This window comes from Rhinichthys klamathensis, unplaced genomic scaffold (genome assembly GCF_029890125.1).
Source record: "Rhinichthys klamathensis goyatoka isolate OS25496 unplaced genomic scaffold, OSU_Roscu_1.1 h1tg000293l_1, whole genome shotgun sequence".
In the NCBI taxonomy this organism is placed as follows: Eukaryota; Metazoa; Chordata; class Actinopteri; order Cypriniformes; family Leuciscidae; genus Rhinichthys; species Rhinichthys klamathensis.
Genome location: NW_026606812.1, coordinates 239,784 through 255,654, shown reverse-complemented (window position 1 = coordinate 255,654; position 15,871 = coordinate 239,784). Strand labels below are relative to the sequence as shown.

General features: G+C 36.0%; 1 protein-coding gene across 4 annotated transcripts in view; it reads left to right on the top strand.

Moving 5' to 3' along the window:
* csmd3a (CUB and Sushi multiple domains 3a) overlaps positions 1–15,871 on the top strand; it is a 423,029-nt gene that overhangs the window by 251,595 nt on the left and 155,563 nt on the right. For all 4 annotated transcript variants that reach the window (XM_056269911.1, XM_056269909.1, XM_056269910.1 and 1 more), the window contains 5 exons: positions 4,869–4,985; positions 6,250–6,459; positions 9,958–10,146; positions 11,416–11,593; positions 15,505–15,650. In XM_056269911.1, the coding sequence (XP_056125886.1) occupies positions 4,869–4,985; positions 6,250–6,459; positions 9,958–10,146; positions 11,416–11,593; positions 15,505–15,650 (840 nt within the window). The remainder of the gene's footprint in view (positions 1–4,868; positions 4,986–6,249; positions 6,460–9,957; positions 10,147–11,415; positions 11,594–15,504; positions 15,651–15,871) is intronic.

Here is a 15,871-nt window from a genome sequence, read left to right as displayed (position 1 = left end):
AAAGCTTTCTTCAGGCTCCATCTTTCAGGTCGTGTTCGGTCTAATCTTCCTTCTTACAGTCTCTCTTTTGTTGAAATCTATTAGCCGCCCTTAAACCTCCTCTCGTGTTTCCATCGCTCGCACGTTTCTCTCCGTCTAATGCTCTTCATGCAGTGAAAGAGCAAGGCGAGACCTCAGGTTAAGTGACAATATATACATCTGTAATCCAGCAATAGTGCAAGTCTACTTCTAATAGATGTACATTTTGCAAAACTCATTATGCATACTTCTACAATTAAAATATGAAAATATTGCTGTGTACAGTACTGTAAAATGTCCACCGTATAACTTTACAGTAAGTTTCCATTTGTTAGTTTGTTAACTGCATTAGTTAGCAAGAACTAGCACATCATACACACTTCTAAAGCATTTATTAATCTGAGTTGATTGCAGCATTTACAAATATATTCTTAAAAACTTGTAAAAAAAAGTTGTATATTATTTAATGGACTTCTCGTTAATGCATTAACTGATGTTAACTAAGTGTTATTGATAACTTTGACTTTGAAGATGTTGATATTTCGTTCTATTTTGAAGATTTTCGTGGGGAATTCAAGTGGTTATTCTAAAGAGTTAACCGTAACATGGAGGGAAAAGCACGTTTTAATTTCAATCTGAGAAGTTACAATTCACATTTTCACTGCAAATGTAACGCTGGAATTGCTCTGGGATTCTTACACGCAGATCCATAAAATAAAATTAAATAAATGAAAATATTAATTTTCAATATATTTCAGGCATGATTTATATCATCTAATGATTTTGAAATATGTTGTGTGTATTATAACATGTGTTAATGAACAATTAAATTGTTTCATTTGTTTGCTATTTAATTTTTTTCACATTTCATTCCATTTAAATTCTACTTCCTTAAATTGAGCAATTGAATTTGGATTTAAAAGTTAAGCTCAAATTAATATAGAACACTGAATTTTTGGTGTTTCATCTTATGAACTGAAAAAAATGTATTTGTTGTTTTATTTGAATATAATTCCATTTTAATTCTACTTCCTTAAATTGAGCAATTGAATTTGGATTTAAAGGATAAGCTCAAATTAATATAGAACACTGAATTTTTGGTGTTTCATCTTATGAGCTGAAAAAAAATGTATTTGTTGTTTTATTTGAATATAATTCCATTTTAATTCTACTTCCTTAAATTGAGCAATTGAATTTGGATTTAAAGGATAAGCTCAAATTAATATAGAACACTGAATTTTTGGTGTTTCATCTTATGAACTGAAAAAAAGGTATTTGTTGTTTTATATGAAAATATTTCTATTTTAGTTCTACTTCCTTAAATCGAGCAATTGAATGTGGATTTAAAAATTAAGCTCAAATTAATTTGGAACACTGAATTTGTGGCATTTCATTTTATAATCAGAAAAAAAATATTGTTTTATTTGAATTTAATTCCATTTTAATTCTACTTCCTTAAATTGAGCAATTGAATTTTAATTTAAAAGTTAAGCTCAGATTAATATAGAACACTGAATTTCTGGTGTTTGATCTTATGAGCTGAAAAAAAAATTATTTGTTGTTTTATTTGAATACAATTCCATTTTAATTCTACTTCCTTAAATTGAGCAATTGAATGTGGATTTAAAAGTTAAGCTCAAATTAATATACAACACTGAATTTTTGGTGTTTCATCTTATGAGCTGACAAAAATGTATTTGTTGTTTTATTTGAATACAATTCCATTTTAATTCTACTTCCTTAAATTGAGCAATTGAATGTGGATTTAAAAGTTAAGCTCAAATTAATTTAGAACACTGAATTTCTGGTGTTTCATCTTATGAGCTGAAAAAAAATGTATTTGTTGTTTTATTTGAATATAATTCCATTTTAATTCTACTTTCTTAAATTGAGCAATTCAATGTGGATTTAAAAGTTGAGCTCAAATTAATTTAGAACACTGAATTTCTGGTGTTTCATCTTATGAACTGAAAAAATGTATTTGTTGTTTTTCCATTTTAATTCTACTTCCTTAAATTGAGCAATTAAATGTGGATTTAAAAGTTAAGCTCAAATTAATTTAGAACACTGAATTAGTGGCATTTCATTTTATAATCAGAAAAAAAATATTGTTTTATTTGAATTTAATTCCATTTTAATTCTACTCCCTTAAAGCTGCTGTCCGTAACTTTTTTGGGTTAAAAATTATCCAAAATAATAATAATTAAAAAAAACATAACCAGCCAGTGTTCAAAAATATCTGCTTGCTTTTGCCCGATTCAAAACGGTTAGCTTGTAATAATGATTTTAATTCCAGTGGTACTGGTGGATTTCCGCGGGAAATTCGAGCATGTCTTTGCGTCATTACGTCACATCTGTACACATAAAGAAGGCGTCCCGGCTAGTCGGCTATATTGCGTGAGGATGTTGGAGGTGGACATTTTTAGCCTTTTCTCACAGCATTAAATAATTAAACTTATGGCGGATCCAGAAAGGTTCAAACGACAATCACCAGTGACAACTGGACATTCACCACTTGTAAAACCCCAAATAATTCGGACTTCGGAGTGGGTAACGTTAGAGAAAAAAGAGACTGCAACTGGCCCACGCGAAAACAAGGATAAACATCGGTTCAAAACGGACGCAGAGACGGCTTTTTTTCTTTTAGGACAGGTAAGACATTTCAATAGTTCAATCGTGTAACAGTAGCACACTTGTTCGCTTAATTCACACAGTTACGGAGTTTCCTGTCTTTATTCGTTTAGCTATTATGGTAAATATTTTGAGCTAGCTATGAGAGGGAGCAATTCACCTCTACTCCAAGCAAACCAAACCGGCCTCCTCCGAAATTATATATAGTTTTAAATATGCATCGGATTACAGATACGTGTTTTTTTTTCTTTTCTTTTTTTCTCAAAGAAAACCAGTAAAGAAACATTAATTTATTGGTATGACAATTAGAAAATAGACTGCACAGAAATAGAAACTGAACTACAGGGTAATCATAATACACAATAAATGTAGTCACAATGCTGATGTTGATAATTTGAGAACAAAGTATAATTTGAAAGGTTTGACGCGATCGTTATATTTAATCAGCACGATTTACTGCAAGGCTTTCCCCCCTTAGTTGATGTGGATGTTACTTACTTGTTCAGATGACATTTTCCGATGAAAATTCGTATGTTGTCATGGTCATACTGTAGGCCTACTTCCAAAAGTAGAATGTGTGATTCTGAATGCCAGTTTCCACATCGGCGCGGTGACTGACAGACTCGCAGTCTCAAAACATTGTGTTCATCCGCGCTGTTTCATGCCGATGTGCAACTCACGCAAAGTTAATAATTCCGCGAATAAGTGCAATTACAGATTTCAAACAGAGATGGTGACAAAGAGGAAAAATGCCGGACTGCAGCTTTAAATTCAGCAATTGAATTTAAATGTAAAAGTTAGGCACCTTTTACACAGCCGTCCAATCACAGTGGAGGAGGGGCGGGGCTAATTCCACACCGACCAACCGCCACATTCTGCTTGTAGAACGTCAACAGAGGACGACAACGGAACAAAATCATTTAAAACAAGAGCCAGAGCAAATACTTTATAATCTTTTGACATTTTTATATAGAAATAACACAGCACAATTTAATTTAGAACACTGAATTTGTGGTGTTTCATCTTATGAACTGAAAAATACTTTTTTATTGTTTTTATTTAAATTTAATTCCATTTTAATTCTACTTGCTGAAATTGATGGGTTGTACCATGACTCGGTTGTTGACATTCACCATGACTGTGTTTTAAAGAATGACACTTGAAGTGTAATTGATTCGAACTCCTTCAGGGCAAACAGAAGATTCGATGTTCTCTATTGACATTTCAATTGCTGTTCTAAAGCACTGTAAATGGACAGCGAGTCCAACAGGCCATTCATTACACACTCGCCAATAAGACGAATGCAAACACAAGCAGGGAGATACGCACACACACACACACACACACACACCGCAGTAAAATAAAGAGGATATACTTCAGTCTTCAATCCCAGTGAGTTCTATACTGGTAATAATTTAAAAAGTCATTATGAGAAAACATAACACATGTATCATTTTCTCAAAATGAACGCTGCACATTTATTCCATTAGCATTTGAAAGCATTTCTTATTGCACATCATTGCATTGTTATTTATATGAAGACAGAACACGAGGCTCTCTTATATGTGCAAATGAGTTCATTTTGCATATCACTAGATCCGTAATGGAGTTTGGACTTGATGAATATCTGATCGTTTCTCTCTCTCAGTATTGCATTGGGCTTTACATTGCATGATACTGGAAACTGAAAAATAGTTTATTTATTGTTTTATTTTTATTTAATTCTATTTTAATTCTACTTCCTTAAATTCAGCAATTGACTTTTGATTTAAAAGTTAAGCTCGATTAAATGTAGAACACTGAATTTGTAGTTTCATTTTATGAACTGAAAGATAATTCATTGTTTTATTTTTGTTTAATTCCATTTTAATGCTACTTCCTTAAATTGAGCAATTGAATGTGGATTCAAAACTTAACCTTGATTTAATTTAGAACTGAATTTGTGTTGTTTCATCTAATTTGATTTCATTGTTTCATGTGTTTCATCACAACAATATGAAGTGTTCAACAATATTGAAGTGTAAATTCATGATGTCATTTAAAATATATATGAAGAGAGAACACAAGTGTGCAAATTAGATATTTTTGTCTATCACTAGATCTGTAATGGAGTTTGGACTTGATGAATATCTGTTTGATAATCAACTGTACATTGCGTGTATGATCCAGTATTGTGTGCATGTTCGTCACTGACTCTCTGTTGCCTCTCGACTCTCCAGCTCAGTGTGGAGGATTCCTGTCCGAAATGAATGGAGTTATCCTGAGTCCCGGTTTTCCTGGGAATTATCCCAGTGGGCTTGACTGCAACTGGACGGTTAAACTTCCCGTCGGCTTTGGTTTGTATCCTGTAACTTTGGTTTGTATCCTGTAACTTTCGTTTGTATCCTGTAACTTTTTCGTTTGTATCCTGTAACTTTCGTTTGTATCCTGTAACTTTTTCGTTTGTATCCTTTTACTTTCGTTTGTATCCTGTAACTTTTTCGTTTGTATCCTTTTACTTTCGTTTGTATCCTGTAACTTTTTCGTTTGTATCCTTTTACTTTCGTTTGTATCCTGTAACTTTCGTTTGTATCCTCTAACTTTTTCGTTTGTATCCTTTTACTTTCGTTTGTATCCTGTAACTTTTGTTTGTATCCTGTAACTTTCGTTTGTATCCTGTAACTTTCGTTTGTATCCTTTTACTTTTGTTTGTATCCTGTAACTTTTGTTTGTATCCTGTAACTTTCGTTTGTATCCTGTAACTTTCGTTTGTATCCTGTAACTTTCGTTTGTATCCTGTAACTTTTTCGTTTGTATCCTTTCACTTTCGTTTGTATCCTTTCACTTTTGTTTGTATCCTGTAACTTTTTCGTTTGTATCCTTTTACTTTCGTTTGTATCCTGTAACTTTCGTTTGTATCCTGTAACTTTCGTTTGTATCCTTTTACTTTCGTTTGTATCCTGTAACTTTCGTTTGTATCCTGTAACTTTTTCGTTTGTATCCTTTTACTTTCGTTTGTATCCTGTAACTTTCGTTTGTATCCTGTAACTTTCGTTTGAACCTGTAACTTTCGTTTGTATCCTGTAACTTTCGTTTGTATCCTTGTGTCCGTTAGTTAACATTACATAACTACATTACTTAGCATGAAATAATAATGAACTGCACGTATACAGCATTTATTAATCTTTTATTAATGTTAATTTCAACATTTACTAATATTTTATTAAAATCTTATTAGTTAATGCACTGTGAACTAACATGAACAAACATAGAACAGCTGTATTTTTATTAACTAACATTAACAAAGATTAATGAATTCAGTAACAATTCATGGTTAGTTCATTTTACACTCTAGAAAACGCAGGGTTGTTTCAAGCCAAATTTGGGTCAAATATGGACGAATCCAACCATTGGATTAAAAAATTAACCCAATGGCTGGGTTTGTCCATATTTGACCCAAATTTGGGTTGAAACAACCCATCATTTTCCAGAGTGTAGTTAATACATTAGCTAATGTTAAGTAATGAGCCTAATTGTAAAGTATAACCCATTTTTCTTCTTTTCTTCGAGCATCTCGTTGTTAAAATACTCCTCATCTCTCCTCCTGTTGTTCATGGACAGGGATTCACCTGCAGTTCCTGAACTTCTCCACGGAGTCTGTTCACGATTACCTGGAAGTGCGCGGCGGGACGCTGGATTCGGGTTCGGTGATCGACAGGTTCAGTGGGCCTGCTGTTCCCGAGTCTTTCTTCAGCACGACCCACGAGACGAGCTTCTTCTTTCACAGCGACTACTCGCAGAACAAGCCCGGCTTCCACATCACCTACGAGGGTAAGCCGGATTAGATATTACTGAACCTGGCCAGACACTGTAAAACATTATCCTGATTTTAACGGTAAAAGACTGTAAAAATGCTACGGTGAAAAACTGTTAATTGGTTAACAAAGTTTCTGTACTATACGGTGAATAACTGTGATAGATCTAACCGTACATTTAAAATACCGTTAAATTTACAGTTTTTGGAAGTGAAAAAGAACAAGTCATTGTATAGTTTACAGTGAAAAACCGTAAATTGACATTCCCACAATTCCCTGCGTGACGCTTCACATTTGATGTATTTTTGTTGAAATATGTTTCTTCATAACTTTTTTTTTTCTAATCAGGTACATTAGGGTTTTATGTTACATTTAATGTTGTTAAATTAATGTTTATTGCATTTTTAAAATGTCGTGAGTGTTATGATGGTGTTCAGTGTTTGTGTGAATGACTGTGCAGCTTCTGTATATTAATATTAACTTTCTCATCTTGTGGAAAAGCTTTGATTCATCATGTGACTCTCATCTCCGCTGTGATTGGTTGTTGTCAGTGTATTACAGTGGTACAAAACAGATATTAGTACTTCAATAGATCGGTACATTAACTTTATATCAGATACTGAAATATGCTTTGTTACTGTAAATTTAAGTAAAGTCTGTAAAACCTAAAATGTTGCTACCGTAAATTTCACAGATTTTCATTTTTTTTGCAGTGGACACACACTGTTACACCCCTTCTCGCAATAACAGGATAAAGAATATAACCAATTGTTTTCTTTGAGTTCAGTCAACGCACGTCCACAAGCATATTCTATCCATCCTCGTGCAGCTCCAACATATCCAGAAGTGCCTGAACGACGGATCGGTCTTAGCGGGAAAGCCCTGTATAATTAATTTGCTTGAAGGAATGTGTATGTCCAGCTGTGGTGCTTTCAATGGGATGAATTTAAAGACGCAGCTTTTCTGAGAGGATTTGACCATGCAAACAACTACAGCACAGCATTAAAACACAGCACTAAAACTAACAGCAGTGTCTTTTCAATTAACAGCACCATTTCGACTGTACTGTTATCTAAGGATAGCTTAAAGGCGTCCTAAAATGCCCTTTTCACAAGAAGTAAAATGAGTCTCTGATGTCCCCTGAGTGTGTATGTGAAGTTTTAGCTCAAAATACCCCACAGATATTTTTTAAGCATGTTAAAATTGTCACTTTTTGAGGGTGAGCAAAAACACACAGTTTTTGTGTCTGTTCCTTTAAATGCAAATGAGCTGCTGCTCCCGGCACAGGGGCGGAGCTTCAAGAGCTTGTGTGTGTGTGTGTGTGTGTGTGTGTGTGTTAGCAGCTCTGATTACCTCACATACACATGCACTGAACATTTCAAAAACTTTTAGGCTTTTATGTTCAAACCGGAGTCAGACAAAGATGGAGAGACTCAAGAAGAAGTGACAACATGTAGAAGCAACAGGAAATTTCTGAATGTTAGTTGATGAATTTATGAAGCTTATGTGGAGTTAACTATCTTCTAGTTATTGATTAGCATATTCTGTCATCATAATCTATAAATCGTGTTCCGGGGGCGGGGTTTATGTAAATTTTAGGGTTAGTGATGTCACTAACCCTTGAAGAAGCTCATTGTAGTTCCTACCAGCCGTTTGTTGTAGTCCTTAAAAAGTGATTTCTGTCAAAGAAAATATCTCCCTTTGCTTTGAACTTTGAGCGTTGTAACTTTGCACATGTTGTTTATGCTCAAACAGCAACATTACACACTAACTAAAGTTAGAAGATTGAAATCATAATCAACCATTCCTTTAACTATTGCTAATACTGTATGATTAGAGATTCAAGCAGATCCAAGTGTTAAACTCTTCCCTTTTGTTCATGAATGATGTCCTGAAGACAGGTGTGCTTTTACTTTAGTAAGTGATTACGGATTCACTCGCACATATAAAAATAAAGATATAGCTCTAAAAATCGTTCATTGACAGCCAATCATAATCCACCCTGCTTTAAAGAGCATGTGCATTTAAAGAGACATACACAGAATTTACAGAACGATATGTGTGGATGCTAATATAGTTATAGTTATTGTTTTTGTTTTTGTTGTGAACGGCCCTTTAGACGGGTTTCATCTGACAACCACCCTGAAATCCCTAGCAAGATTTATTAAGAAGTTTTAAAAGTCTATTTTTATATTCCACCCCTTGTGTCTTTGTGGTTTAGACAGCAGGAATGTGTCAGTATTCTGACTTTATGGTTCCTGAACAGTAAGATGTGTCTCTTCACTTGAGGGTTTGAAGTAATAAATAGAAGCTCTCATCCTCAGTGAAACCGCTTGCCTTGACAGAACGTTTCACTATTAGTCACAACATATTTATTGCTTTTGTGTGTGTGTGTGTGTGGCCAGTCTGCTAAGTTTAGACATTTCATTTTAGATGATAATTATGACTCTTTATGTTTTCTAAATTACTTAGAATTAGAATATTAAATCCAAAGTTATTTTATGCTTTCATTAATAATTATAGTCTAAGCATTTTCCACATCATGGACAATACGTTTATTGAAATTAAACTAAACTAGTTTAGAACTTTGTCTTCCATAATTTCTATAAGCCATAGGAGAAGTTCCTGCACAATCAAATGTACATGTTCATTTTCAATAGGTGCCTTTGTTTGGATGCTTTTATTAGGTTTTAATGTCAAGTTAATGAAAGTTAGAGGATGTTACTTGATAAAAAGGTAATCTGAGTATGTAACTTGTAATGTGTTACACTCAACACTGCTTTTAAATATACAACAATATATCTGAGTTACTTTATCAACTGAGTAACTGACAGCTCTCCTGTCCACATGTTGAGAGAAACAGAGGCTTTCTTTAATGAAAACATTGAAGTAATCTGTAAAAAAGTAATTTGTTACATCCGACATTGCCCCACTATATAATTGACATTGGTGTTCCTTGTGTCAGCAGGTTTATTAGGTTACTGTCACTTTAAGACCTGACGCACAGATCCATTATACTGTTACACATTCATTTACTTTCTCACCTGTTTACTTTCACTGAAAATACTTGCTAAGACCGGCATTTTGACATTATTTTTTGTGTATTATTTGACTGTTCAAGCATAATAACTAGCAAAAAATAACTAAATTTAGTGCTCAGAGGCGGCTTTATGTGAAGTAACCCGCTAATGTGAGTCGCTATAGGAGTTACACGCCACTACTGAAATACACCGGCATTTGGCAGGTTTAAATGTACAACAATATATCTGAGTTACTTTATCAACTGAGTAACTGACAGCTCTCCTGTCCCCACGTTAAAGGAAATCGGAAGTAATGCACAGAGGCTTTCTTTAATGAAAACATTGAAGTAATCTGTAAAAAGTAATCAGATTACATTACTTATAATTTGTTACACCCAACACTCCCCTGCTATATAATTGACATTGGTGTTCATTATGGCTTCTCACTGGATTAAATCATAAGTAAGTAACACAGTGTTTGCTTGTGTGTTCAGCTTATGAGCTGCAGAGGTGTCCGGATCCGCGGCCCTTCCGGAACGGACTGGTGATCGGCAGTGATTTCGGCGTGGGAATGACCATCTCGTTCCAGTGCCTGCCGGGATACACACTTCTGGGCGAATCGGCGCTCACGTGTTTGCATGGCATCAGCCGCAACTGGAACCATCCCGTGCCTCGATGCGATGGTACCCAACAAACCTTTCGTCTTCTCGCACTTCTTACAGAAAATACTGAAATATTCCCCCGGTTTCACAGACGAGGCTTAAGATAGTCGGTGTTTTGTCTGCTGTCACTTTAAGACCTGCACTGTAAAAATGAATACGCTATATCTACTCAAAAAAATTATGTGGCAACAGATTACAAGCAATATTATGAATTAAATTTAACAAATTTGAATTGAGTAATAATTAATCAAATTAATTCCTTAAAAGTTAACCATTTAAAATGAGTACAATTTACAACAAAACATTTTTTAAACAAAAATATCTGAATAACAGACGGACGTCAAAGATGAATTAAGAAGTCTTTATTTTTGATTGCCAACATTGAAGACACCTGATGTTAACAAGCAGAATCACTGAAGGAGAAAACCGTAATTGTAAGTCACCATTATGGTGATCAGTGTTTGTTTTAGTTGGGCTCTTGACCCTTAAATCATTAACTTTAGATTTTTTTTGGCTGCTGTACTATAACAGCCAGATGAACAAATAGAAAAGGTGATATGATGGTGTTGGTTATGTTTTAACATAATCATCATTTGACTTGAATCACTGAACTCATATAGAGCCCAATTTCTGAGTTAGGTTTACTTTATTAATTATGAAGCACGGATCCAATATACTGTTACACGTGTTTTCTTTCTTAACTATTTAAGTTCACTTAAAACATTACTGACTGTGTTTACGAGAATACTCACCAAGACCTGCATTTTGACATTGTTTTGTGTGTAGAAAAATAACTCAATTTAGTACTTAAAAAAAAGACCTAATCCTGGCTTAATCTAAGCTCTGTGTGTGAAACCAGGCCAGAAAGGGTTTCATGTTTTGTTAACACTTTACAATAAGGTTCATTAGGTGATATATAAACTAACATGAACTTACCATGAGCAATACATTTGTTAGAGTATTTGTTAATCTTTGTTAATATTAGTTTATAAAATACAGCTGTTCATGTTAGTTCACAGTGCATTAACTAATGTTAACAAGATTTGAATAAAGTATTTGTAAATGTTGAAATTAACATTAACAAAGATTAATAAATGCTGTATAACGTTAACTAATGTTAACTTACGAACCTTATTGTAAAGTGTTACTGTAAATTCTATAAAAGCTTCAGTGGTAAATGCATATGAATGCTTTTCTGCATACATTAAACTGAACTTAAGTTTGTCGTCACTGCATTATTGCAGCTGTATAAGGCATTGTGATTCTCCGTTTTGATTGGCCTTCCTCCAGCTCTGTGCGGTGGTAATATCACAGCGCTCAACGGCACCATCTACTCTCCGGGACACCCGGCCGATTACCCCAATCTTAAAGACTGCATCTGGAGCATCCGAGTCCCTCCAGGCAACGGCATCCACATCAACTTCACCGTGCTCAACACCGAGCCCATCTACGACTACATCACCATCTGGTACGAGTCCTGCCGGCGCTTTAGAAGAGTCCGCACCTAAACACCAGCATCTGCTGAGCTCTATAACCACAGGACCGACAGAGCTCACACACGAGTGTAATGCCAGAGAATAACCTCGGGTTTAGGATAGAGGTACTGATTATTTTAGGGTTTCGGAGTCTATGAGAACTATTTAATGCAAATTCATAATTACTTTTCTTAATACGATAAATATTAAAAAGTTAAAGATTTATTTAAATAATTAATTAATGTTATGTTTTTAAAAGGCCAGTGATGAACAAATAATACATATCCTTTTTTTGGGCGATGTCTAGCGAGTTCAATGCCAAGCATTTTTTATTTGACACTAAATGAAAACCGCTGTTTCTTGATGGCGTTATTGAGTGCTACTGTTTAAACCATAGACTGTAAAAAATATGGACGATGCCCCTTCGCTCTCTTCCATTGGTCAGAAGTGAAGCCGCCAGTGTCCCGATATGGCGCTGACATCTTGGGACTTGAGTCTGCGCAGTAGCGATCTCGGGACCAGACCTGAGCAGGAAGTAAAGTAGTGAGCAGGAAGTAAAGTAGTGAGCAGGAAGTAAAGAGGAAGTAAAGTAGTGAGCAGGAAGTAAAGTAGTGCGCAGGAAGTGAAGTAGTGCGCAGGAAGTAAAGTCGTGAGCAGGAAGTAAAGTAGTGAGCAGGATGTAAAGTAGTGAGCAGGATGTAAAGTAGTGAGCAGGAAGTAAAGTCGTGAGCAGGAAGTAAAGTCGTGAGCAGGAAGTAAAGTAGTGAGCAGGAAGTAAAGCCGTGAAATCAAGGCCCCGCCCTCACTCTCGCAGAATCAATCGCAAGCACACGCTCCTGCACCTTTTTAAAATTAATTATAGAAATTTAGAAATTAAATTTAAAGCTCCAATCTCCTCAGTCCTCCAAAGATCCCGAAAAAAGTCTGTTGGTGCTTCAGTGACTACTTCGCTCAGAGAACCTGTCAATCACAGCTGTCAATCATGACGTCACACCACCGCATCAAATAACTAACTAAAAACAAACTTATTTTAAAAACAAACACTTTAAATTACATCAGCGTGATAAAAACTACAGTCAATGACAGAAACCATCTTTGGAAAAATGATATTTGAAGTGTAATTTAATTGTTTAGTTGGTCTCACGGTTGAATAGCATGGGGAGGCGGGGTTTATGAGCTATACTAGGACTGGCCACCGGGGGGCGATCGAGACGCTTTGGCTCCACTTTTCAGGGCTTGTGCGGCACGCTTGGTTTAAACCATAGATATATACACTAGATGTCGCCTTGGCTGCGGCAATTCATTGGAACGAATGCGTCAATAGAGCCGCCATCATGGGACAGGGAAGCCCCTCCTCTTTAATGCATCAGCGTCAATATAGACAAAGGTCTAACGGAAATAAAATCACCATAAATCGCCATGAATGCTTTTTTTTTGTTCGTTCCAATGGTCAGACGTATTTATCATTGAGTCCAGAGAAAATGTTAAAAACATTCTTCCTAGTTCAGATTTTGTTCGTGCGAAACATCCATACGCAGCACAAAAGTTCGAAAATCCATGAATTCGAAGTACAGGCGGAGAAAGCAGCGTTACCTAGAGCTACTTCCTATGACAAGACCCCTGTTCCAAGATGGCGGCGGTTTAGACGCATGGTGACATCTAGTGTATATATCTATGGGTTTAAACCAAGTGTGCCGCACAAGTGCTGAATAGTGAAGCTAAAGGGTCTCGATCGCCCCCCGGTGGCTGGTCCTAGTATAGCTGACCAACAACACGACGGGAATGGGAAAGCTAAGACGTATGGCGACGTACACAGTGACGTAACGACAGCGTTCGCTGGGCTCTAGTCAGTGGAAAAACAAACAGGTTCTGAGAAGGTTCGCAACTTGAACCAACTTTGAACCAGCACCAGTTCTTTTTTGGTGGGAACGAGGTACACGAAGTCTAATGGACGTGATGAAAACTAAACAATCAAATTACACTTCAAATAAATTTTTTCCAAAAATATTTTCTGTCATTTTAGGTAGTTTTTTATCACGCTGATGTAAGTTCAAGTGTTCGTTATTTTAAAATAAGTTTGGTCTTAGTTAGATATTTGATGCTATAAACACGGGAATGTGACGTCATGATTGACAGCTTCTCTGAGTGAAGTCACTGAGGCACCAACGGACTTTTTGGGGGATTTTCGGGAGGAGCTTCAGCTTTAATTTCTACGTGTCCGTAACTGTTTATTTCACACTGACACGAGTTGTTCTGCAGTGAACTGTACTAACGGTTTCTGCGGGAGTGTGTGTGAGACCCTGATATCGCGGCTTTACTTCACGGGTCTCGGGTCCCAAATCTGCGCAAGATGTCAGCGCCATATTAGGACTTTGGCGGCTTCACTTTTCACCGATGGAAGAGAGTGAAGGGGCGTCGTCCATCTTTATTTACAGTCTCTGGTTTAAACCCACCGAATGATCGGTAAAAAATAAAAGAACAAGTTACCAAGTGTGAGTTTGGATCCAACAAAATGATTTGTCAAGAACTCCAGCAGAGAGTGTGTCCTTGTCCACACGCTTCTAATGCTGCTGATCTGAGGCTTGCGTAACACTTTTAGCCTTTTATCTGTTTTGTTTCACACATTTCTCTCTCTTCCATATATTTTCTCCTTGAGCGAACATTAGTGCTGAGGTGTCAAGTGGCTGTGCGAATGCAAAATGTTGACGCTTGTGTTCACATCATGGAAAATAGGATTTTTCTTGCTTTTCCAAAATAAAAGGGTTTGATGTACTCCGTATAAATCCTTCCCCAGGAACGGCGTATTCAGAAGTAATTTATCATCGAGTATGACCTCCCAAATTTACATATCAATGCATATTCAAAGCTCAATGCTGTTGTTACTCTTTCTCATGCAAAGGGTCGTTTACATACAGAAGTCTTCCAGGTACAAAAGTGAAAACTGACAGTTTCATTTAATCGTTTCATTCTCACGGTGCAAAATCTGTCTGTGTGGGGCAAGTAGGACATTTCCCACAAACATCAACACGTCAGAGGATAAACTATAGAGGAAAAGTTTACATTAGTCTCTGTGTTACACTTCACTTAAAGCCTTTATGCATAATGCATTATAAAAGTGTTTTAATGCATTTATTATACATTGCAATGCACCTCATGAATAATAACCTTCATCGAACACACCTTTAGAAAGTATAATGCATTAAAACACACGACAAACAGCCAGTTTCAGATGCAACAAGGAATCTCCAAATATTATAATGCATTTTAACTTTGGTTACAGTTATTTATGAAGCGATATAATGCATATAATGTGCATTATGAACACCATTATTATAATACAGGCTTGAAGTAGCCGATCTGTTTTACAATTTTATAATAAGCATTCACAGTTACAGCTTAAGACCAATACTTTATATCTATCTGTCATATATATTTAATGAATATGCTCAACTTTAAAAAGGTTTCCCATGATAATAATTTTATGATTTAATGGTTCAACTCATAAATGAACGGCCATTGATGCATAACCTTGATAAAAACTGTTATTTTCTGCACGACACACTAAAGTTGAGTATAGTTTAGAAAGCTTTTAGTTTTTTTTATTCTACCTTTCTGTAATCTGATGGTTTCAAAATAGTTTCATAAAAGCGTCTTCCTAATTAAAAACCACTATGCAATTACATGATTTTGACAGATTGAGAAGCAAGGTCAGTGTTTTCATCGCTCTGCTTTAAGCGTGTAACTCACTCTTGAGGGTTTTGAATGAGAACGACAGAAAAGCTGTTCTTTATATGATCCCGCCAGACGTGAGAGAGAGAGAGAGAGAGAGAGAGAGAGAGTATTATATCAGCAAACAGAAGAAGTCAAGGATGTTTTAAATGCCCGTCTCTATTGTCTCCTGTAGGGACGGCCCTGACCAAGCATCTCCTCAGATCGGTCAGTTCAGCGGGAGCTCGTCTCAGGAGTTCGTTTCCAGCACGTCCAATCAGATCCTGCTAAAGTTCCACAGCGACTTCAGCACCAGCGGATTCTTTGTTCTGCGTTTCCATGGTGAGCAGTTTCCCGCTTTAATGTTGCTCGTTCACCAGGGCTTGGTTTGCTGATGGTCTGTGTGTTGTTTGTTGTCAGGTTTGATTATCCTGGCTTATCCCCTTACGCCCACAGAACATGTTCTTTACATACGCTGTGAACGTACACATTCAGCTCAAACTGTGCCGTGAAATTGCATTATGTACATTCAGGTGTACATATGCTGTACTATATTCCTGTTT